At 41.3% G+C, this 25,089-nt stretch overlaps 1 protein-coding gene across 15 annotated transcripts in view; it reads left to right on the top strand.

The window, feature by feature from the left end:
* The window catches only part of LOC135106060 (collagen alpha-1(XVIII) chain-like), a 221,021-nt gene that overhangs the window by 184,910 nt on the left and 11,022 nt on the right, over positions 1 to 25,089 (top strand). For 7 of the 15 annotated variants that reach the window (XM_064014889.1, XM_064014894.1, XM_064014890.1 and 4 more), the window contains exons 7-22: positions 11,755 to 11,808; positions 13,200 to 13,314; positions 15,086 to 15,103; positions 15,646 to 15,695; positions 16,030 to 16,149; positions 16,663 to 16,912; positions 17,099 to 17,220; positions 17,682 to 17,711; positions 17,884 to 18,045; positions 18,298 to 18,424; positions 18,649 to 18,740; positions 19,027 to 19,126; positions 20,001 to 20,063; positions 21,571 to 21,698; positions 22,307 to 22,459; positions 24,659 to 24,757. In XM_064014889.1, the coding sequence (XP_063870959.1) occupies positions 11,755 to 11,808; positions 13,200 to 13,314; positions 15,086 to 15,103; positions 15,646 to 15,695; positions 16,030 to 16,149; positions 16,663 to 16,912; positions 17,099 to 17,220; positions 17,682 to 17,711; positions 17,884 to 18,045; positions 18,298 to 18,424; positions 18,649 to 18,740; positions 19,027 to 19,126; positions 20,001 to 20,063; positions 21,571 to 21,698; positions 22,307 to 22,459; positions 24,659 to 24,757 (1,683 nt within the window). Of the gene's footprint in view, positions 1 to 7,365; positions 8,965 to 11,754; positions 11,809 to 13,199; positions 13,315 to 15,085; positions 15,104 to 15,645; positions 15,696 to 16,029; positions 16,150 to 16,662; positions 16,913 to 17,098; positions 17,221 to 17,681; positions 17,712 to 17,883; positions 18,046 to 18,297; positions 18,425 to 18,648; positions 18,741 to 19,026; positions 19,127 to 20,000; positions 20,064 to 21,570; positions 21,699 to 22,306; positions 22,460 to 24,658; positions 24,758 to 25,089 lie in introns of those variants that run through there. The other 8 variants (XM_064014903.1, XM_064014895.1, XM_064014896.1 and 5 more) reach the window with 8 other exon arrangements.

Below are 25,089 nucleotides of genomic sequence, written 5' to 3'. Positions count from 1 at the left end.
ATGGAGAAAAAACTGTATACTAGAACCTTTCGGGCCTTGGATGTAGGTTAAAGTGACCAAGATTCGCTGACGTCACGTGTTCCCGTGGTCCGTGTGTTGTGTAGAGCCGCTGGACAGATAAGTCTATACTTCGCACGAGGGGTGACGTGGAAGCAAGGCCGGTGTTGGTGATCACTTTACCGCTCACTTCTCATCGCCAGCCTCACACGGAGCTCATGTTCGGCCTTGGTGACGCGCACATACAGACGTCCTCCTTCCGTCCTGCCAGCCGCTTCTTCCCTCACTTGATTACAAAAATATATCCAGCAGTCATGAGTCGCAGCGGGGGCAGGAATTGATATCAACAACACCTCATGGGAGCGGGGAGATGGTTCCGGCTTGTTGTAACTTGAGGTAATCACACACACACACACACACACACACACACACACACACACACACACACACACACACACACACACACACACACACACACACACACATCCAAAGTAAACAATTTTCTCCAGCCTAGCCTCTTCAGATTTCCTCAAGATGTGTTTAGTCTGGCAGGAAGCCCAGATATTGGCTGGCCAGACAGCTCAAGTTTGATTTCATATTGTAACTTTTGCGTCTGCCTCGGGAAACAAGTGCAGCGGAAGTTGACCAGCGAGTTTTTATCTTCAAGTCATGAATGGTTGTTCTTAGATGTTGCTGATATTATCTTCACCTTGTATTACTTGTCGCAGCTCCTCTGAAGTCTCAAATTTGTAGTTCGTATGAGATTCGAACCCTGCTCAGCCCGCATGTTCAGAATGTTTCACAAAATCAGTCATCTTTAACAATGTTTGAAGTTACCGTAGCGGAACACTGTTTATGAGCGTTCTGTTTATAAGCTTCTGGAATTATCTGCGCAGTGACTTCGGTGGAAAACTGTTTGTGAGTGTCACTGCGTCTCAGTTTCTTGTTTACAATGTCTGGTTCCTGCAGCTGTATGGTCAGGTGTCAGGCTGATACGAAAGTCATGAGTGTGTGTGTGTTCAGTCTGCCTGCTGTTTGTTATTTCTGAAGTAGTTTCCCCTGAACTCCGCCGTGGTCGAGAAGAGAAGCTGCCCGTTATGTTAGTTGAGAGCGGCAATTTCCCTCAGAGACCACCAGTTAACAGAAGAAAAAAAGAAATGAGATAATTTTTTCTGTTATCATGTGGCCACCACTTAATAGCAATTCTGGTTGTTGTTATGGCGGCTGCGGTGACTATTGTGGTGATGGTGGCGGCGGAGGCGGCGGAGGCGGAGTCTGCAACAAGGGTGTATTTGCCGTGATGCATAAAGGAGAAGGAAGAGGATGCACGATCTGCCCTGTGGCTTCCTTCCTTCCTGTATTCATGGAGAAACACAAAAGAATACAAAGAAATAACAATAAAACATTCACACACACACACACACACACACACACACACACACACACACAGAGAGAGAGAGAGAGAGGGAGAGAGAGAGCGCTCTGATATATGTATGGACAGCACAGTGGCATTGTTCCACTGTTCCTGCGAGTCGGGACGGCCAGGGCGAGACAGCCGGGACAGGAGAGAGCCCAGGGCGGGGTTGGGGCTGTCATCCTCACGTGTCGTCGCCGAGGCAACCATCACTGGCGCCGACTCAACACTGCTCTGTCAACTTACATTAGTTCCATCAGGGACGGGAGCCCTTGACGCCACTTTGAGGAAGTCTAAGGATCTGCCAGTCTCCTCCGCGGCCTCCCGGACCCTCACCACTCGCGTCCCTCGCCTCAGCACCTCAGCGCGGCATGCGGCGGAGGTGGTCGTGTTTGGTGTCAGTGAGAACTTGCTAAGATGAATGAACGACAACATTGGCAATATTTTTTTCACGGCCAGTGCAAGACGAGTCGATGTGGTGGTCTTCCGGTCACGTCTGCGGTCTATGGTCTTGCCGCAGCCAGCAGCCAGCCAGCATCCGATCACAAAGGACAGTATGGCCCCCGAACATCAGGTCTTTGTTACCTTACCAATACTAACTGTAATGCTGAAGAAAACTAACGACACTATGAAAGAAGCTCAAGATGTTTTTATACTGCCACTATTAACTATTGCATGACTGCCTCCGTTACTCTGACAGACGCCTCAAACAAAGTGCTGAGCCACGGAAGTCATTCACGCGTGGAGGCTCTCAAGTCAGTCATCGTGACATTTCATCTGCTCCTCTGCTACTCCGTTGTCTTGCCAGCCCATATAAGGAAGCTTCAATAGGACTGTATAGATCCTTGATTCCCGTAAGGATGTTTGGTAGAAAAGGTCGACAAAGGCTGGAGGAGGAGGCGAAGAATTATTCACTTAAGTCTGAATGGATAAAGATAGTGATGGGAGCGTCCAGTGAATGGTGAGGAGTGAAACAGGAGAAGTAGAGAGAGAGAGAGAGAGAGAGAGAGAGAGAGAGAGAGAGAGAGAGAGAGAGAGAGAGATGGGGAAAGAGGAGAGAGTATACCAGGGTAGGTTTTTTGCAGCGGTGAGGTAGGGACTGAGGAGGGGAGCTGTAAGGTAACTGCAATCCATCAAGGCAAAACACACAGCTCCTCAGCTTTATTACATGGGTCAGTGGCGCCTCACCGCAGTGCACGGGAAATGATCCTTGAGAAAGAGTAGGAGGAGAAGAGTAAGAGGAGGAGGGTGAACTGATGCTGGGAAAGAGAAGATAAGCAAGTAAAGTGGAGACAAATAGGAAAATTACGAGAACAAGGAGGAGAAAAGAGGAGATAAAGAACAATAACAAAAAAAAACAATTGGAAATAGAAAGGGGAAAAATGAGGCGGGGAACAAAGTAAAGGAATGAATAAGAAAAAGGAAAATAGAGACCAGGAAATGCTACAAATGGGAAGGAAAGGTAAACAAGTTGAGAAAGAGGAGGAGAATATCGAGAAGAAGGGGAGAGGAGTAGCATGACGAGGAGGAGAGGGGGGGATGGAGGAAGCGAATGACGGGAAGAAGGGGAGAGGAAAAATGACGAGAAGAAAGGGACAGCAGAAGGACGAGGAGGGGAACTTAAGAGAAAAATGACGAGAAGGGAAATGAAGAATGACGAGGAGAAAAGGATAGGAGAAGGACAAGGAGGAGAAAAAGAAGAGAAGGATGAGGAGGAGGAAAAGAAGGAGAAGAGAAGGACGAGGAGGAGGAGAAGAAGGAGAAGAGGAGAATGAGGAGAAGGACGGGAGGGTGAGGTCTGCGTCATCCCTATGGAGTCTCAGTGAGAGACGAGCCGGGGGGCAGGAAGGTCAGGCGGGGAGCGGCCGTGGGGAAGCAGAGGATATGACCGTCCCACGTTGAACAATTACCTTAACACACTCGACACGCCTCCCAGACACTGGCTAGGAGAGAGTGTGGGCGTGGAGGACGACGAGAAGGCGGGGGAAAAGATGCTTACACGACAACGCAGATAAAAAAAAAAAAAAAAATGGAAGTATTAAGGAAAAAAAAATTATTACGATGTGTGTGTGTGTAAAAAAAAATTATTACGATGTGTGTGTGTGTGTGTGTGTGTGTGTGTGTGTGTGTGTGTGTGTGTGTGTGTGTGTGTGTGTGTGTGTGTGTGTGAGAATGTGTGTTTACAGTGATGCGTTTGCCGCGTGTGAATGTAACGGTGCATCACTATCATGCCAACCTAATCTATATAACCTAACTTGACTGCTGCCTCATCACACTCTTTACACAAGCAATGAAGTAAAATTAACAAGTGAAAAAAAAGTTAGTGATTACTACATTTCATTTCTGTAAAGGTTATAATTTTCCTGCACTGATTCCATTTTTTCTCCTGATGACTTGATAAAAAAAGAAAAATGTCCGGTGCGAGTGGTGTCATCGCTACACTACTGTCCCTTCTAGATGTGTTAAGACGAAAATAATGGCCCTTGTAGATGTCCCGCCCCGCCCACGCCTCCTCCTCGTCTGCTGATGCTACCGCCGTCTCCGCCCGATGCTCACCCACTCACGTTCCTCTTGTTGCGATTCTCATCTCAGCGCCTCACACCTCCTGATTCTTACATTCAGCACATGGTTCACAGCTTGAGCTTTATCCTAATTTGTAGTTTATTGCTTGCAGCTACTGTTTATTTATTCATGTGTGATGTAGAATGTTCGTATTTAATTTTTTGTTAATTGCGGTAACATTATATTTGATGCAGTGCTACTGTGGCATCTTGGGATTCGTCTTGTTACTCTTGTGTTCGTCTCCTGTCTGGTCCTTGAGTCCCGAGGGAGGATAGCTGAGCGCACACACACACACACACACACACACACACACACACACACACACACACACACACACACACACAAACACACACACACACACACACACACACACACACACACACACACACACACACACACACACACACACACACACACACACACACACACACACACACACACACACTTTAGGAGACGGAAAGCATGGCCTAACAAGGCAACGATGAGCTATGTCATAATTCCAGCACGTAGCCTTGGTGGTGCCTCCCCTTCATCACCTCCACGGGACCCCCCAGCAGCCTGCGGGGCATAGGTGGTGCGGGGAAGGAAGGGAAGGCTGAGGGCGACACGCTACAGGAGACTCCCCTGTATAATTACGGTTTTGTAGAGATTAACCCATTGAGATAAGTTATGACAGTCTTCACCCTTCATCTCTCCCTCCCTCTCTCTCTCTCTCTCTCCCTAGGGTGTGCTTTAAGAATGAGGCTGTTAGTGTTTGGGCACTGAGGGTCAGTGAAAGGTGGTGAGGCGGGATGCAGCGGCCCAGCCTCACCACAGACACCCCACAGTCCCGCAGAAGTGACCTGAATGCTGATGGCTTCACTCTCGGCCGGTTTAGTCTCAGTAGCGTTGATTGCGCAGGAGATCTTGCGTTCCTGGGATCTATTTGTGGGCGTGATGCGTCATCCTTGCTCGCTGCGCTTAACCTGGACTAAAATGGAAATAATAAGAATTTTATATCGGGGAAAAAATGTCGGGTTCTTACAACAACATTAAAGATTGTAAGGCGATGTTCTCATTCTTTTTTTTTTTTTTTGTGAAGAGCTGTTTGTTTATTTATGTTTTCTCAGAGCTCATTAACTTTTTTTCCTTGTGTGCGGGCGAACAGAAATAATAAAAATCGACTGAAGGAAAAAAATGTAACATTCCGTCATCATTTTATGAGAAGCGTACGGCTGTGAAACATCTACCCCCTTATTTTTTTCCTAGTCTGAGTCTTAGTTTCTTATGAAGAGGAGTTACAGATTAAGACTTTTCCACACACTTGTTTTTTTTTATTATCCTACTATGAAGGAGCCTGGAGAGGTCAGTGGTGAAGTGGCTATAATTCACAGTCACACGAGGTGCTGAGCTAAATTACATGATCCCCGACTGTGTCTCTCATCGACCCCTGTCACCTGACTCGTGCAGTGAAGAGTTTGCGTGGTTGTGCGGCGCCTCACTAGGAAGGGAAGTGACATAAATCCGGCCACACGTTATCCGGTCGCCTCCTCCCGCGGGGCGTCCGGTCAGATTGTAAGAGTGACTAAGAGAGAGAGAGAGAGAGAGAGAGAGAGAGAGAGAGAGAGAGAGGTGTGAGGGGAGGGGGGGGGGGGCACACGCGCGCGCGCGCGCGCGCGCGGTGTTAATGAGTCCTCTAGAGCTCAAAACATCGTTCATACATTTTTTATTCGTCTTCTTTTTCTTTCTCTATTTCTTCCTCTTCCTTTTCTTTCTCCATCTTTTATTCTTCTTTTTCTTCGTTTTTTTCTACGTATTTTCTACTTGCTAATACTATTACTACTACGACCACCACCACCACCACCACCACCACCACCACTACCACTACTCTGAGGGCACCACGTCTGTCATGCGAGTCACAAATAGTCAGACAGCATCGTATCAGTCATCTTAACAGACATCGATCACTATCCCTTCCTTGACCTCCCCCACACACGCCTTATCGTCCCCTCGTGCCCATCGCTGCCTTGCTGACACGCCACTCCTCGCGAAGAGCATGTTCTCGCCCTTCTGAGAGAGGAAACTCGACACCACCTCTGATGTCACCTCTGAGCAGGGACCGTACACACACACACACACACAAACACACACACACACACGCACGAGTACATACATACATACATACATACATACACACTCACACGTGGACGTTATAAATCATTGCTTATGTATTTTTTCTTCCTTGTTTTTGCCTATTTCTGCTCCTCCCCCTCCTTTTCTTCGTTTTCTTTTTAGATTCTTCTTTTCCTTTCCCTTCTTTCTCTTCTCTTCTTTCTTTTTGTCCTCATCTTATTGTCCTTTTTTTTCCGCGAACTCTTTACCTAAATAAACTTAATATATTTGTCCCTCTCTTCATATTGGCACTTGCAGATTATCACTAATATAATATTCCACTTGTGCATAGAGTCCGTGGTCAGGCTGAGTGACGCGCAGATTCCTTATATAATATTATCAAAGAGAGAGAGAGAGAGAGAGAGAGAGAGAGAGGGGGGGGTACTAGTAGTGGTGCGTAGGGGCTTCAGGTTCCCGTGCTCGATATTAGAAAACAGACTTCTCTTGTTTGGTACTTTGGCCACGACCCTCCTTGCCTCATTCCTACCTCCGCACCTCCTCGCTCAGCCCCGCCCAGCCACTCCCTGTCTTGCCCTGCTCTCGCACCCCTTCCTGCCTCTCTCGGCCACATCTGCCTCGTGTTTACGGATCGCCTTGCAGTTCTCAGTGACAATAAACTGATCCCTCGTATTCTTAAACGCTTTGCTTTTGTTCTCTCATCAGGATTATCTTCAAAGACCACAGCGATGATAAGTCAGGTTCATTTTGATGTTTTCTTGTTTATATTGCAAGATTTTTGTTAATCAGTCACTAGAATCGTGATACACTCTTGTCATTCCCATTAGAGCCTGTTGTGAGAAGCCACGACAAGGAGTCAAAATATTTGAGAACGCGACCCATGGTATAAAGGAACTAGTCCGGCGTGGATGATGCTGGGAAAAAAATGAACAAAGAATGCATTTCAGTGGAAGATGATATAAGACAAGTAAAGTAACTAAGGAAATGGGTGGGGGCGTGCATACCATGGAGTTTGTTAATATGCTAAGTTAGTGCGACAGCGGGGGGCTGAGGTGGAAGGTTGTTTAGTGTGAGAATAATAATTAGTGCAAGGAAAATTCAAACAAATATTTACATATAAAATGTACTTTTTTTCCTCCTTTTGACGAGAGGTAGTTTCCAATACGAGTGCACAACTTTTAAAATAATGAAAACTCATTATCTTATAATCTAAACTTTTCTTTTTATTATTGATGTCACTAAGATTTCTCATTCTCCGGCAGGTGAGTGGCGCGAGGAGGCAGGTGAATCTTTTTCTGAGGTAAGATCCACCCAGCGTTCCCTGCCGGACTGCACCAGACGGCCGTGGCTGTCTGACCCGCCTCGGGGCCACGCGGGAGCTGGCGCTGGCATGAGGGATGTGATTCGTGTGTCTGTCTGTGCGATTTTATAAAGATGTTGCCGGGCAGCTGTGATTATCAGTTATCGGATCATTAACATTCCTGAAGTCAGTGGCTGAGTGCATTCCCGCGCAGTCATGCTTAACATTCGCGACAGGTAACTTTTAATTGTCAAGAAATATAAGAAAATGTTGATGCAAACCAGTACGAGCAGAGTCGATGGGAAACTCAAATACTTAAATGATATAAACGTTGCAGAAATGCATTGCCCGTTCAATCTATTATATTTTGTTCGGTCATTTGTTCGTTCGCCTTTCGATAATGATCCTACTCTTATAAGATCTTTCGTTCTAGATCCATGCTTCGTTCAACATGATATTTAGTGTTAGAAGCTTTAATTATTTTCCTTAATCGGTAAATTGAATTCCCTGTGTAATGATGATGATGATGATAATAATGATAATAATAACAACGATAGTGACAACAATAATAAAGGTAATATTCAGTACAGTTCGTTAAAAGGAAGAACAAAGTCACTCTTTTATCAACAAGACGCAAAACAGATTCATACACGTGTCACCAGAAGTTTGAATCAAATGTTTGTTCACCTTTCTCGTATGATGACCGCGTTACTGTTTGTTTACATGCACTCAGCACGCTCCGTATGACCTGTAAGGCGGTGCAAGGGTCTGTCTTGTTTCGCTGCCTGTGTTCCAATGAGTTATGAAAGACGGGGGGACGGCGTGTAGGAAGTGGTGATGTGATTAGGCTGACTCAGAAGCTTCTCACTGGACTCCTTGATGTGCTGCAGGTCCTTGCCAGTATGTGTGTGTGTGTGTGTGTGTGTGTGTGTTAGTTCAGTTGTTCCCGAGGTCGCCAGTTTCTCGCACACTCATCCGGAAAGAGCATAGAGCAAGTCTGATTCATGGGTAAGGGAACGCACACAAAGGAGGCAAGTTACCGGCAGAGGCACACCACAGACACCTCCTGCGTCTTGTTCATGGAGGACGGCAGCTGCGGTGAAAGTCTTGCCCGAAAGTAAACATTCAAGTAAACACTCCCGCCAAAATAGCATATGAATATGACCAGAAGTGTTCATATGTGATGCTGGCATTAGTGAAAGAAGGAAAATAAAATTTTGATCGTAATACAACCCTAAATGCTACCAGTAAACCAATAAATAAATATGTAAAAGAAAATAATTTAGATGTTATTGCTACCAAGAAAACTAAAAAGAAAAAGAATGTGTTAAAAACTGAATGATAATGTTGTCACGGAAAATAAAAAAAAGAAAGAAAGAAAAAGTATTACGACAACACCACCACAAAAACACTAGAAAGGAAAGATATGATAAAGAGAATGAAAGAGAACCTCAGAATTAAGCGAGGTATAAGAACAGGTGGATGGATCTTATGACCGTAGGAAGCAACTTATGTAAATCTGGACATACTGCAAGGTACAATGAACGGCCATCTAACCACAGTGCTGCTTGATGTACAGAGGGTAAGACATTATGCTTTTTGACATCACCCAGATAAGCGGAGGTAGATAATTAAAGGGCTTACCTGCGATCTATATCATATCCAACCTTGGGAAAAATCATTCAGTTTGCTCGGGTCCGCTTGTTGGTTTTAATCAAGAGGGTTGCTTGCTTGTATGAAGCTAGGATAGATGTGATGTTTATGCTTATTTTGGTGGTAGCATTGGACTGGATTTTATTTTTTTTCCTCTCTCTCTCTCTCTCTCTCTCTTTTTATTGGTCGTATTTTTATTTATTTTTTTTCTTGTTCTTGTTGCTGTTCGTCTCTTTTCCTCCATCGCCACTTCCAACTCTTTTTTTTCTTCTTCTCTCTTTTCCTTCTCCTCCTCCTCTTTTACTCCTCCTCCTCCTCCTCCTCCTCCTCCTTCCCTTTCTCCTTCTTGTCCTCCTCATCTTTTACCTCTTCTCCGTTTACTCCTCTTTCCTGATGATGATAAAAATAGGAATTAATAGATAACCCTTTATAAATACAGAAAAGGGCGACATATCCAGCTATAACAAAGTGAACAATCTCAAGAAGAAAAAAAATGCAAGAAACAAGATTACAAGTATATATTTTTCTAAGAATTTGTATTTTGTGCGCGTAATTCTCCATAATATTTTTCGAAACCCTTGAGCGATATTTCAGTTTTTCGTACTCTTCGTCCAGTAATTGGTACGTAAACAAAAAACAAAGTAACATTCACTCAGTCTTTTTTTTTTTTTTGCTTTGTTTCCTTGATTTATTGGTTTGTTGTGTTCTCCTTGCCATAACTTTCAGTGTAGGATAAAACAAAATAAAATAAGAAAAGATAGAAGAATACTCCTTCAACTTAACGTTCTTTTCTGTCCGTTACACTGATTTATTTACTTGTTATCTTCAACGTCTCCTATACGATAGAGGAAAAAATGTACTGACAGCCACCATCCACCACCACCACCACTACCTTTTGTTCCTCCAGCTCTTAGTCCAGCATACATTTTAGGACGCACAGGAATGTCAGGGTGAGGCGAGGAGCAGCAGCGCCGCTATAATTACCGAAAAGAAGAAGGAAAAAGAGCTTAGTCAAAATGGAGATTCATAGTTCATAAGACGAAGCACTGTAATTAGGCATCTTTAATATGAAAAATGGGACGCAAGATTTAACACTTTTATTATGAACTTTGCATGATATTTTTTCCTTCTTCTTGTATAGTAGTGGTGGTGATGGTGATAGGTACGTGGTGGTGGTAGTGGTGGTGGTGATAGTAATAGTTGTAGTAGTAGTAGTAGTAATTTGATTTGTAAGAATACTAGTAGCAGCAGTAGTAGCACTTATAACAGTAGTAGTTTTATATGTTTTTATTTATACTAGGAGGAGAAGTAATGATAGTAGTAGTAGTAGTGGTAGTAGTAGTAGTAGTAGTAGTAGTAGTAGTAGTAGTAGTAGTAATAGTAGTAGAAGCAGTACTATTATTATTATTAGTAGTAGTAGTAGTTATCAGTAATGTAGAATATTTGTAGTAGTAGTATCAGTAGTAGTAGTAGTAGTAGTAGTAGTAATAGTAGTATCAGTATCAGTAGTGGTAGTAGTAGTAGTAGTTATCAATATTGTTGTCATAGCATCATCCATCACCAGCATCATCATAAAGTTAGTTGTTCCTAGAAAGATAAAAGAAACCGCACTTTCGTGGCTCCACCAATGACAAAGGAGCAAAGGGTTGTTGCTCACCTGCATTACGATAGCCAACTGAATACGTGAGTATTATTGCGCCGCGAGTAAGAGTTGGCATCTCTTTGACTCCACAGCTGGATATTCAAATGCAGTCGTGGGAGGCATAGCAAAGAATGAATTTGTGTTAACTCACTGCTCTGGTCATCCTTTGCCTAACATTCAGAACATAAAAAAAAGAGAACAGAAGTTTATTTTTGCATTTGGTAGGCTACAAAAATGGTTTAAGAGACCGAAATCCAAAAGAAATGTGCAAAAAAACTTGATTATGAAAAAAAAAAAATCTGGCAGTGAAAGATTCAACTGAATAGATCTGTATATCATTGTGATCCCTCAACTGGCTACCTTGGGATCTTCGAAAGCTGGGTTTTATGGTGGCACCTTCGGTAAAAAGCTATTTGTTGTTTGCTCCAGCTCGCCGCAGGCCTGGGTGGAGGCAGAACCGGCTTGGGAAGGCGGCGGCTTATGCTAATAACTGTCGGTGCTTGCTTGATCGCGTCTGGTTATCGCCTTGTATCTGTGTTTGTATCTCCTTGTGGCAACGATAATATTCAGCGCCTCCAGTTAATGGTCTATCCTTGACTCGCTGTAGCTCTCTCTCTCTCTCTCTCTCTCTCTCTCTCTCTCTCTCTCTCTCTCTCTCTCTCTCTCTCTCTCTCTCTCTCTCTCATTATTATTGTTATTATTATTACTACCTATTATTATTATTATTTGTTATTATTATTTTATTATTATTATTATTATTATTATTATTATTATTATTATTATTATTATTATTATTATTATTATTATTATTATCATTCTCTCTCTCTCTCTCTCTCTCTCTCTCTCTCTCTCTCTCTCTCTCTCTCTCTCTCTCTCTCTCTCTCTCTCTCTCTCTCATATCTTATCTCATTTTGTTAATTTTTTTGCTACTTAAGTCTTTTCTTCTCTTTCTAGTTTCTAGACTCAATAGTCTGATTCTTGGTCGTAAAACGGTATTATTTTTTCCTCCTCCGGCCTTTGAAGTTTTTTTTGTTAATATTCTGTTGTTGATTTACTTGTTTTCCGCATTTTTTCCAGTCCATTGGCTCCGGGGAGGGAAGAAGCGATATTAGCATTGAGGATGATTTTCTGGTAAGTCTGGAGGAATCTTTCTGCGCCTTCACTAACCCGCTGCCGTGTTGCTCCAGCCTCACCTGTCGTGCTACACCCTTATTAATGCCTTCATACCTGCTCACCTGGTCTCTAGCAGCATGTTGTGGTACTTTTTTGCCTCTAACTCTCTAACCTGGCACTTCTCCTAACCTACGAGCTGAGTAAATTCATCCGTAAAAAGCTTATTAACTTTAGTGGTTATAGTACTAAACATTTATACATTGCACATCGAGAAGTCTAGAAACGGTAACTTGATGTAAAAAGTTTATAATCAACTGTGAATGCACGAACATTTAACGCAATTTCATAGAAAATATTCGTAAGAGGTACCTTTTTAACGCTGCTGATGCTTATTGAGGTACTATGATAATGCTACAGTGATTGCATGGATAATGGAAGTTGTGAAGAGGAAGAAATTAATTTGTTCGTACCTAGAATTTGAAAACATATTGACCTTGTTAATGGTGCACATATTTATCTTATATTCAATGCAGTGTACGATTCACGTCCAATTTTCAGTAACCTGTAACAATATTCTCACTAAACCGACTGACAAAATGTTATAGTGTAGTACGAGTAGAAAGAAAGCTTTGTCGTTCAGAGAAAGATTCTGGATTCGTTCATCAATCTCGAATCACCTCAGTCTCAGGTTAGGATTCCTAGTGAACGGGCGTGTTTAGTGAGCAGTGACCTGACGCTAATATAGCTAGCTAGTGTAGACATGGCGCCTTGTGTGTTGCTGAGTCGTCTGGTTGTGTTAGTTCTCCTGTTTTCGAGGCCTTCGTTGCGAAGGCCTCAGAGGTGGAGGTTGAGTTCCATCGAAGGATCTCGTAGGTGCAGGCTGAGTTTCGTGAGAGGATCTCAGACCTGGAGGCTGAGTTCTGTGGCAGGATCTCGACACCTGTGGGAGGGTTATGCCCTCGAATCACCTTCCGTGTCTGTGGTTGTCCCATCCTCATCTCCACACAATGTGATGTTGCTGCAGCACCGAAACTCCCATCATTCAACCAGTCAATCCAGTCCTCAACCTTGGTAGGGTCATGGACAAAAGCCAAGTACATAACAACCCCACTCACACCACTATATTTGATTTTCCCCTCTCAGTCTCTCATCCCGTAACTTGACAACTGAGATTCTAAGATCAGAACCCCTAAAACTTGGGAAAAATACTATGCAAAATGAACATGTGAACACAAGGAACCATCAAGACTACTGTACCCATCGTATTTCTCGTATAAAACATGCCAGCCTGTTTCCATTTATCATCCCCATTCATAAATTTGTCTAATGGTGGAAGTGTGTGTGTTACGTATCCTGACTTATGACCATGGCTATGATGATGAGCTTGTAACTTGCTTTTTCTCCCTCAGGCTGATTTGGAGACTGATCCAGAGACCTCGGGTTACGATGGTTCGGGGGATGAGGGCGACGACAGCATGCCAGTCCCACCCCCATTCCCTCCACCCATGCCTCCTCCTCTGCCGGGTAAGGAATGAGGTTCTTCAGTTCTCCTGAAACTCAGCAAATTTATTTCCGAATGAAAATGTTGATAATAGAGCAAGATTTGATATCAGGATTTTTTTCCGGTCTTCGTAATCACTGCTGTAAGGCCCTATACATTAATATTCGGGGTCTGAAGGCCAACTTACAAGATATTGCAGTAGTTTCACCTCAATATGACTTAATTTTTTGTTCAGAGACTTTCGTTTCGAGCTTCAGACATGTCTCCGAGATTCTGATTCCCAACCTCATGAGGCCTCTCCTTCTGATACGTGACTCTATCCCCAGAGCTCGGGGGATGTGTGTATACATGCGTCCAGCAAGCAGTGCTTCATGTATTGCCAAATTTGAGTGCGGCTGTCATGAAATGATGCTGGTTTAAAATTTGTATCCGTTTTAATAACTATTATATCTTATCAGTATACAGGAACCCCGATCTTGATGACAGTATTTATGACCGCCTATTAAGTTCTATGCCATCAATTCAAGAATCAGACTCTAAAGCTTCTTTTGTTTTTGTCGGTGATGTTAATGTGCATCATCAGGAATGGTTGAATTCCATCTCCCCAACAAATCAACACGGACGGGCTGCTCTAGACTTTAGTAATCTCTCTGGATGTGAGCAGATCGTTCAGAGTTCAACTCAAGCCTCGGGTAGTTGCCTAGATCTTCTTTTTACTGACGCCCCTTCAGCGGTGACTGTGCAGGTTGTCCCTCCCCTCGGCAGTACAGACCACTCTGGCTTGTCTTTCAATATTCAGACTTCATTTTCAATTCCAGACGAGCCAATCTCACGGAAAGTATTTTTGAAGTCTCGTGCCAACTGGGCTGGTGTCAATGCTGATTTTAATAACATTGTATGGCGGGAGGTTTTTCAGGCTGATAGTCCAATCGATACCCTTATTAACAGTGTGTTGTTTGCCATAAGTGAAAGAAGAATTCCCTCTAAAATAATTAGAAGTCGTCGCATGGACAAAGCCTGGTTTAATGATGACTGCAGGCGTGTCCAGCGTGAAAAACTGTGAATGGTCTCGGCTGCGCTCACATGAGTCATGGGAGAATTACGTTCGTCTGCGTTCAATAGCCCAGCGTACATATTCCAGTGCCCAGGATGAGTACAATGAACACCTTGAAAATTTTCTGATTGACACCTCCCAGCCACATTCATGGTGATCAGCTCTTAAGCAGTCCCTCTTCGGTGTGGACTCAAGTTTACCTCCTCTTTCCTGCACAGATGGTTCAGTCTGCCATAATTCAAAGAACAAAGCCAATCTTTTAGCCTCTGTTTTTAATTCAAAACATTGTAATGAAGAGCTGGAACTGCCGCCGTCTTGTGCCCAGGATATAAAATTAAGCTCTATTGCTTTTAAGTCTTCTGTAATCTTAAGATACCTTCATGACTTAGACTCGTTCGGCGGTTGTGATCCTCTGGGTTTTTTGCCCCTTTTTTACAAAAAGACTGCTTCCCCTCTGGCTCCAAAGTTGGCAGTTATTTTTAGAGCCAGGTCAAAAATTTTAAGAAATGTTGAATGATTTCCAGGTTATATTTATTTATTTGTTTATTTATTTATTACAATTAGATTTTGTATACATATTAATCTCTGAACTGTATTGAAAGGAATAATAAATGTCTATACCCAGGAATGTGAAACTGGAAGGTAGACAAATTGAGTTTGATGTTGATTTACTGGTTAGTTTCAGTTTTATTATGTGTCATCATTGATCTATGTGTTCTGTTGTTTTAAAAAAATGCAAGCTGGAAGAAGGAAAAGTGGTGAGTGCTCTTCTACACTTCAGTAATAAGGAATGTAATGTTGAATAGATAAAAGATAATATAACTCATATAAATTATAATTTCTTGTCATGATTTACAGTAATGAAGAAAGCATATCATGGTAATGAACATGAACAGGAAGGATATTTAATGATTGACTGTCTGTCTTAATGCAGATATCTATTTGTAGCTTGTCCATGTGTTGTATTGTTGCACATCTGTGTGGACAGCAAGTGTTGTACCATTGTTGTGTTGCATTGTGGTTACCTATCTGTTGGTATTAGTCTTTCTGCATTGTAACACTGTGACATGCAGCAATCTAATCTGCAGATGTGCAACAAATGGCAGTCCGTGTTTTGAGGGAGATGATTAAATACATACATAGCATGATAGTTGTCATTGCTTTCATTCTTTCACTTCTCACTGGGTTATATTTGTAAAGATTACATACCAAATATGGATTAGATTCATGGTTATGAAGAATGATATTGCTTAAAAAACTTTCTTCAATGCACATCACTGACATCTTTTGTGTCCCCAAGGATTCGCAATGCCAGGGCCAAAGGGAGACAAGGGCGATCCAGGACCCAGGGTGAGTTCACGTGACCAAGCCAATTTACATAATTGAAAGATAGTGTGATATGATAAATATAATACACTGGGTTTTGAAACTCTGAGAAGCTAACTTGGGAGATAACTGTCATAAATAAAAATAGAGAAAGTATTACCTAGAGATTTGATCCCCTCACAGAACATAGAGGGTTCACATTTACTGAGCCTTTACCAGCTTATGAGAAGTTAAAATGACAACTAAAGCTTAAATGGATTCTGTTTCATGACTGCAATGATACTATTATACTTTATAGTGTTAATGAGAACATTTGTGGGCATGTCTTAAAAATTTTTGTTTTACTTATATATTGCAGGGTCCTCCTGGGGAATCTGTGGCAGGGCCTCCAGGTCCCCCGGGACCTCCTGGCCCACCAGGGATAAGCTATGCCCTAGGGATGCCAGACCTTGGCTCTGGAGATGGCGAGGATCTGCTAGTTAGTGTTCTTAAGTGTTACACTTGTTACCTTTACAGCTACAAATCAAACCTGTAATGACAGCATGCTTTCATCAGTTATGATTCATGAATTTGAAGTAATACAGTAAAATCCCTCTCATCCAGCATTCTAGTATCCGGCAGCTTCAAGTATCCGGCATATTTTTCCCCGAGCCTTAAAATCAATAAAAAATCAATGTGTACTCATAAAATCGATTAAAATTCCTGCGCGAGGCATACTTTGTCCCCTCACTGCCCCTCAGCATGTCGGTGGTCCTGTTGATGCCGGATAAGAGGGATTTTACTGTACATGAAATCTTTCAGTTCTTTGTAACTTATGCAAGAAACAAGTATACTGTTAAGGCAGCTTGTTTCACATCTTGATGAAAATGCGCTCCTTTTCTTGTTTTGTAAACTTATTTTATGAACACCTAAGACAAGTAATTTTAAAATCACCTTACCAGGAAAATACATACTGCAACAAAATACTACCTAATGGTATTTCCTTTTACAGCCGATAGGGTTCAGAGAAGGAGAGCGAGGACCCCCAGGCCCTGAGGGAGAATGTTACTGCAATATGAGCTATGTGGTGGCTACTGTGGTTGCCAAGCTGCCCAAGGGCTTACCAGGTCCCCAAGGACCTCCAGGGCGTGATGGTGTGCCAGGCACCCCAGGAACCTCTGGGCAGCCAGGTGCCCCTGGAGAGAGAGGGCCTCTAGGGCCAGCTGGGCAAAAAGGAGGGATGGGTGAGATGGGCAGTCCAGGTAAGTGTTTTCTTTGTAGTTTGTAGCATCTATCATTCTCTCAGAGTGAAATATCCTGCCTCAGTATATTTAGATTTGTTTGCATTTTGCACACATAAAGAAGAAAGTCTGTGTATGAAGACATTGGTTGACTGGAAAGGCAACAGAGCCTGTGTGAGTTGTGAATAACTGGCGTATTGTTCACAGGGCCGGAGGGACTGCAAGGACCTAAGGGTGAAGCAGGAATGGATGGAGCACCTGGGTTGCCAGGGGAACGAGGACCACAGGGACCACCAGGACCTCCAGGCTGGGGCAATGCAGGTGTTGATGTAAGGATTAAAAACTTGTGGATCTTTCTTATATATTTTCTTTGTTTGTTTGTTTTTGTGTGTCTGTTTCTGTCATACTGCCCTCTTCCCACACACACACACACACACACACTCTCTCTCTCTCTCTCTCTCTCTCTCTCTCTCTCTCTCTCTCTCTCTCTCTCTCTCTCTCTCTCTCTCTCTCTCTCTCTCTCTCTCTCTCTCTCTCTCTCTCTCTCTCTCATTAAATGGTGATAGTAATAGGCATAATTTCAGATGAGAAAGATTTTTATGACATGATATGATCTTGATTTGAAAATATCCCTCTTTTAGATGTAATACAGTAGTGGATATTTAGACTTTATGGATTTATATAAATTTATATAAGGAAAAGGTAAAAATGTGATATCTCCATACCTATAACTGATCTGTCAGTGAAACTGTTTAAAATGAAATTATTTTACTGCACCCCCCCTATGCAGCCCATGTGGAAACCTCGCACCATGTTCAAGGTAACTTGTAAAGGTGTCAGTGAAGGCCTTGCACTGTAGTTGTGTTTTGCTTCAAGTATTGGTAGTGTTGTCTCATTAAAGGATAGCAAAATTTTAACCATATTTTATGTAATATATGCTAGACTGCTTTTTAAGTGCTGGTGGTGTATTTCCTCTTCTTGTGTCATCACAGGTAGATGGCGGCATGGGCTTGGCTCCAGCACGGCCAGGGACTCCAGGGACCCCTGGCACAAAGGGTGATGAGGGTCCAAGGGGTCCCCGTGGTGACCGAGGATACCCTGGCCCCAAGGGAGACCGCGGTGACATAGGCAAGAAGGGATCCAAAGGAGAACGGGTGAGACTTCTTGTTGATGAAGAGAATCTTTTATAGCCATAAGGACACCTGTCATGAAACTAATCTCTGAAAGTGCTGGTGCATCATTTATTATTTTTGTTGTTTAATAAATACATTAAAACTCAGACTACTAGATTTGCATCATTATATCTACTTATTATTTATTTTTATGTAATACTTTAATTTTGATCCATTTTCTGCTTTGCTGTATCTTTTCCTGGTGTGCTCATTAATTATCTATTTCATTAACAGGGTCTTCCAGGTACAGCAGGGGAGTCAGGCCCCAAGGGAGAACCTGGTGTTCCAGGTATGAATGGAGCACCAGGACCCCCAGGCTTTGGTGGTGTGCCAGGGACTCTAGGTGTACCGGGGGAGAAAGGTGAGGAAGGTCTACTAAAGAGTCCATGAATCCAGATTGATGTGCCATGAGCTGGAAGAATGAAATGACTTATCACTTATTCTTGCTTAGAATTACTGATGACACCAAAGGGGAGGAATTAATCTAATAATATTTTACATCTTGATTTTTTTTTTTTTAAATATGAGTTTGTATGTGTTACATTGTGAAGGAAGAAAGAAATGTTGACCAATTGTCTTTTGAAGGTGAGCGTGGTGACCCAGGGATAGGAGAACCAGGACCTCCTGGAGAGCCTGGGGGCCTGTCAGACAGGGATCGCAGGATTATCTTGGAGGAGGTGAGCCTTCCTCCTGTAGTTGTCTTTCAAGCAGCTGAATCAGTAACATGAAAGTGTTACTGTAAGCAGTTTTGTTTTGTTCTTTTATACTGAAGGTAAGAGTAATTAACATGAATAGATTGTACATTGATGAAGTTATCATCTTGAAGCACTAAATGAATTACTGCTTGTTTATCAAGTATCATATTTTCAATTAGAGTTTCCCCATACTAGCTCATGAAGCACTAAATGAATTACTGCTTGTTTATCAAGTATCATATTTTCAATTAGAGTTTCCCCATACTAGCTCATTGAGACCCTGGATGCCAAGACTGGTGGGGTGGATGGCTCATCTGGAAGTGGCTTCAGCCTCTACAACACTCCAGGTGGTGTTCCATGGTTAGAAGGTGAGTGTCCCTTTTGGCTTTTGGTCTTGTTTTTTCTTGGTTTTATCAGGTGAAGTTTTTAGCACTTAAATACTTAGTGATGGGAGCTGGTCAGCAATTGCAGCAAATGATTTCTACATACAGCTTACTTGCTCACTAGTGTTTCCGTTCTTGTACTCTCCTGACCAGCTTTATTCACGTTTTCTTCACATGATACATACCACCCTATGAATAACTGCAGCAGGATTAGATTCTTTAAATATTTTATTCCCACAACCCCATGAATTACAGATTTTAATACTAAATATTTCTCATGTCCACAACAATGGATTGCTCACCAAGCTCCTTTCACTATACATAGGTTTTGACATTTTTGTTTCATGCACACTTATGTATATTTATTGTAAAACTGGCTTTTTTGTTACATATTTTGCACTTTTATTGTCTCAGTCTGTGGTGCATCCAAACATTTTTGTAGTTGCATCTCCAGCACAGTTTTAGTGCTGCTTGACTAGTACATTGCAGTGTAAGTGTTTAAATACAGAATCTCCATTGCTGAAATGCACCTAGAATGTAGCAATCTAAATACTGTACTGAATTGTTTTACTATTATTATTATTATTATTATTATTATCATTATTATTATTATTATTATTATTATTATTATTATTATTATTATTATTATTATTATTATTATTATTATTATTACTAATTAAATCCACTTGCTGCACTGATCTTTGTGCATGAGAAAGCTAGTAATGCACTGTTTAGTGAGTAATTTACTGCTGTATGTTGAGTTCCTGACTCAGTCATCCATTGAATGTTAAGGAATGGCTATTCTTCATGCTTCTGTACCTTCATGTAATATTGCCTCTCCTGCTTGGTGACATCGCAGTGGATGATGACGAGGATTTGAACTCGGAAGGATCTGGACTCAAGTACAAACCTTTCTATTCCAGTAAGTAAGGAGAGGCACACATCACATGCTAAGGTTTCATTTGCAGTCCAATTTTCATTGATACTCATTTTTATCCAGATCCAATGTGTTTGTAAGAATTCCTTATGTGATCTGTATAACACCTAATGGTCTATGAAGTCATCACCAAACCCATATATCTTGCATTAAGTTGGATTGGAATTTGAACATTTGATCAGCTTCTTCTTTCACCTTCACATGTTGTACATTATCACATAGTTTCTTAAGAGTCTTTTGAGACTGGGCATGGCATTGGACACAGCATTGAGGCCTTGCATTTTATAAGCAGAGAAAGAGGCTATTGCTTCTCATCTCACTTTGCTGTGAGAACAAGTAAGAGTGTTTGCACCATGCAGGTAGTGTCTGATGAGAATGATGTGAGATGGAAGTATCATAACACTATTAAAAGGATAAATATATGACATGTAGGATTTCATCAGTGTGATAGGTTGCATTTAACTTAGCACTACACCAGACTCACACACATTACACCAGGTTCACATGTCTTACAAAGATGGGACAGGAGAGTCAGGACCACATGCACACACACAGTCACAGTCACATGCACAGACATTCTTTCACATCTTAAACTCTGTGTAAGGGAAGAGGACCATAGCCAGACACACACACACACACTCTCTCTCTCTCTCTCTCTCTTTCTCTTTCTCTCTCTCTCTCTCTCTCTTTCTCTTTCTCTCTCTCTCTCTCTCTCTCTCTCTCTCTCTCTCTCTCTCTCTCTCTCTCTCTCTCTCTCTCTCTCTCTCTCTCTCTCTCTCTCTCTCTCTCTCTCTCTCTCTCTCAGGCATTGAATTTCCATGTAAATGCCTCTTTACTTTCATTTGTAAAATTGCTCATGGCATGATTATGGCTGTTTTATGCATCTCTATATTAGTTGTGCTCTAAAAGACATTCCTTTCAAACCCTTTCTTTCCAGTTTTATATATTTCTTTTGTACCATATTGATTTTTTTTTTCTATCGAGTTGCCATGTTCTTTGTGTACAAGGTGGCATCCCAGAATTATAGAGCCAGATCATAATTAGACATGGTGGATTTCCATGGCTTATTATATATTCTGTTTTGCAATTCAGTAGAACAATATGTCTTTGCAGATTACTCTATTCTAGTTTATATTATCTCTGTCATGTGATTCATACCTGTGGAAAATTAGTCCTCTAATCAAGTGCCTTTATAACTCTGTATATTTCTTTCCCTTTGTAGGTCTTCTCCCCCCCTGAATTTACTTGAGACAAAATACTTTTTCCATTTCCTCTTTTCTGATCACATGTCCAGATCATTAGCATTAGATCCATGGAACCACATTCTTGCCACCACACCATCTTCTTTGTTTAGCTACTTGTAGAGAAATGTTGGCTATTGAAAAGATTATGGGACTCATGGTACCATATTTTGTGTGGACTGTCAGATGTTTCAATGATAAAAGTATTTCTTAAAAGTATATCAATGATAAATAATAATGTAAAATTTCAGAGACTGGATCTGGACTCCGGGGACAACCTGGACCTCCAGGACCACCAGGACTCCCAGGGGTGAATGGGAAGGAAGGGGATGTAGGGCCTCCAGGGCTGCCTGGACCACAGGGCACTCCTGGACTGAAGGTAGGCTTTTCATTGTTAAACATTCACTTTTATATAACTTGAAATTTCATCTGGTATCAATAATTTTAAAAGTATTATAATGCTAAGAATTATGTGCATTAGTCATAGTCTGTCTCAGCATTTTTTATTATTTATTATTATTATTATTATTATTATTTATTTATTTTTTTTTAATTGATAGTAGTAATCACCATCTGTGGTGTTGCCACCCTAGTATACAAAGAGTATTAAGAGGGAACTCCATGTAAGTATGAAAGAAATAGTTGCCAGTACAGTTGTTATAATTTATTATTTAATTCACTGCTTGATGATAAGCCTCAAGGTGTTGTCACTCATCCTCACACTTTGCACTCACAAACTTTCCCTAAGAATAAAGTTTAATCCATCTTAATTGGCTCCTAACTCTCCACCTGGGGTGAAGAGTGTCAATCCATACAAATTGCAACTGTATAAATCTGTAAGCACTGTTTAAGTCCTAAAAAAGGCAGAGCTTGAATACACTTTCTTGGTAATTTTAATGAACTACTATCAGTTATGTATGCATTTTCAAAGTTTATTATGTTGAAAAGAACTAAGATGATATCAATAAAACTATATTTTATTAACAGGGTGAGCCTGGCATTCCTGGGATGGATGGAGTGCCTGGAATAATTGGTCCAGTAGGTCCTCCTGGCCTGAAAGGAGACATGGGACCTCCTGGTCCTCCTGGACCCATTACCACTGTCATCCAGCCAGATGGTACAAACGTTACAGTGGTTAAGGTTAGTCCCACACCTGGGTCTGTGTGGCCGACAGTCCTCCTGCTGAAAAGAATGAAATTTGGAAAATTCATTGATTCATCTCAGACATATCATATTTGTGGTATCCCAAAAGTAAAACATGAAATCTTGAATCCTTCTTAATTGGTCAAATATGTGGTCTTGCCTTTTCATATGATATTGATTCATTACATTTTCAGAGTTAAACAAAATATATTTTGTTCATTATTAAGAATGTCACTTTATAAGTAATTTGACAGTTCTTTCTGAAGTAATATTTAGAGTGGTCCTTACTTATGTCAGGAGGAAGCCATATGGAGCTTGGTATTACTTGTGTAAACATTACTGGGCTTCAGATTTTCTGTACTAAACACATCAGAATGTGTTTGTGTGTTCTGAAAATGAGAGCATCTTGTCTCTGAGGCAGATTTATATTCACCTTTATGTTAATATTTGTTCAAAATGTAACTAACACCAGTTCTTTTCTGGCTGTATGTTGTATTTTTGGCAAGCTAAGAAAAATTATGTAATAGTGGACAATAAATGAAACCAGTTTTTAAGCAAGCATACTTCATCTTAAATGTAAATTTTTCATGCCATTATCACTAGACTAAAATATCACACCAAATATATTAAACATTATTTGACCTTATGCTAATATCTTTAATTACACATAAAAAAAGTTGAATACATGTAATTGTAGAAGTGAACTATCCATAAAAATTCAGTTTTCAAGGAAAGTCACAAGTATGCTGAAGTCAAGTATTGAACTTCGAAATTCTGAAACATTCACTTACTTACATTTGCAGTTTTGAGTCATTATCTGTGCAACAGGTGATGGCAGTGATCTTGCTCTTTTGAAATCTATCAGCACCACATTAATACATTTTTCAGAGTTCTTAGCAAAACAAATATTGACACTGCACCTAATGCAATATAAATCTGCCACAGTTGCATAGTGCTAAAGCAGCAAGCATACAACTCCATGCAAGCCTCTAGCTTCTTATTAACGGTCAGAGTGCGAAGACATTACTTATGATGCATTACTCTACTTCTTGATGATAATTGCAATACTTCATGTAATATCATCTTTGCTACCCTGGTCTTGGACCACCCTCTACTTGAATGAGTTACTCACCACTCCATGATTCTTGTACGCCACACTGAAGTGTAGGATGCTGGAGCTCTAGATCTTTATTTGTGTAACAAGAAACACTGAGTAGCATATTTCTATCTTTCTGAGGATGAACTTTTAGGTTGGTTATTGGTGTATGTAACTTTATGAGGCAGGAAGTGCTCTTTTACAAAGTTTGTTGTTACAAATGATTCATTCTCCAAACCACATTGAAGAAAGAAGATGCAGCAGATGAGTTCCTATCTAGGCTTTTTCTTTATGATATCCTTGTCTCTTTGCAGCATTTCTCATTTTTGTATTTTCTGCCTTTTAGGTGATTGTCTCACTGTCATCCTCATTTGGAGTACTGTTAGTTGACACACTTTTACTATTTCAATGTTCTTGATTCCATCTACTATCTCTCTGATGATTTGCTACTTCAAGAGTGTTTCCCAAGGGGGTGATCCCAGCAGAAGACCCTCCACTTCTTCCTCTTCAAATATTCCCTTCTTCTTTTTCCAAGTGCTTTGCCACAAGTGCTGACTTTCCACTTAAATTACTTACCTTTCCTGATTTCCATCCATGTAAATTTGATTCACCATCATTTTATGTTTCATTTAGCTAATGAAATGCTTATCTTTGATTCACTTAATTACATAACTAATATTTTGATCTGCTTCATCTTCTATTACCTAACCCTTTGTCTGAGCTTTCTTTTCTTATGTCCAAATATATACCTTGGTAGCTTGAGGACACTTTCATCTGACAGACAAGAGTCATCTAATGGACTGCCTAAATGTTTGAAATAATCTACCACATCAGACTGTAGTACGTCAGTTGTATGTTAGTGGCTCCATGTTTCCATAATTTTATCATGCTGATCTCTGAGCATTCTTCACTTCATCCTGCAATAAAGAAAATAATGATAGTCAAAAACTTATCAGATATGCTAGTGTAGAACTGGTTATTAGGCTGTCAGGAATGTTGAGATAAAAGTGTAGTCAGGAACAGGTTCACCAACACAAGGCATCTTGCTGGCGAATGTGATCACCAGACAGGTCACACTTGATTATAACAAAATGTTTCAGGGTGCCAAGGGTGAGCGGGGAAAACGAGGCAAACGAGGCCGCCGAGGAAAGCCAGGTCCACCTGGGCCTCTGGGTGACCTAGGCCTCCCTGGGTGGCCGGTAAGTTATGGTGTAGATGACCTTGCCAGCTAAAGTAGTACAAGGGACTTGTATATAGTCAGGTGAAGCATTTGTACATAGTACTTTTTTAGTTTGATTATTAACTTGTGCCATGCAATATACAAAATTTATACACTGCTGGGATTAAGGAGGATTTTCTGTATAGCTTGCAGAAGTCATGCTTAAAATTTTCAGTATAACATCAGGAGATTGTAAGAAAAGTAAATTTTTCCCTGGTTCTCATAGTTAAAGGTAGAGCATTTCAAAATTCACTTCTAACAGTTGCTTTAAGAGACTAAAATATTTTAATAAAATTAGGTTATTGAGGTGCC

The sequence above is a fragment of the Scylla paramamosain genome, chromosome 12 (assembly GCF_035594125.1).
Source record: "Scylla paramamosain isolate STU-SP2022 chromosome 12, ASM3559412v1, whole genome shotgun sequence".
NCBI lineage: Eukaryota > Metazoa > Arthropoda > Malacostraca > Decapoda > Portunidae > Scylla > Scylla paramamosain.
This window is presented reverse-complemented; position numbering and strand designations above follow the sequence as displayed.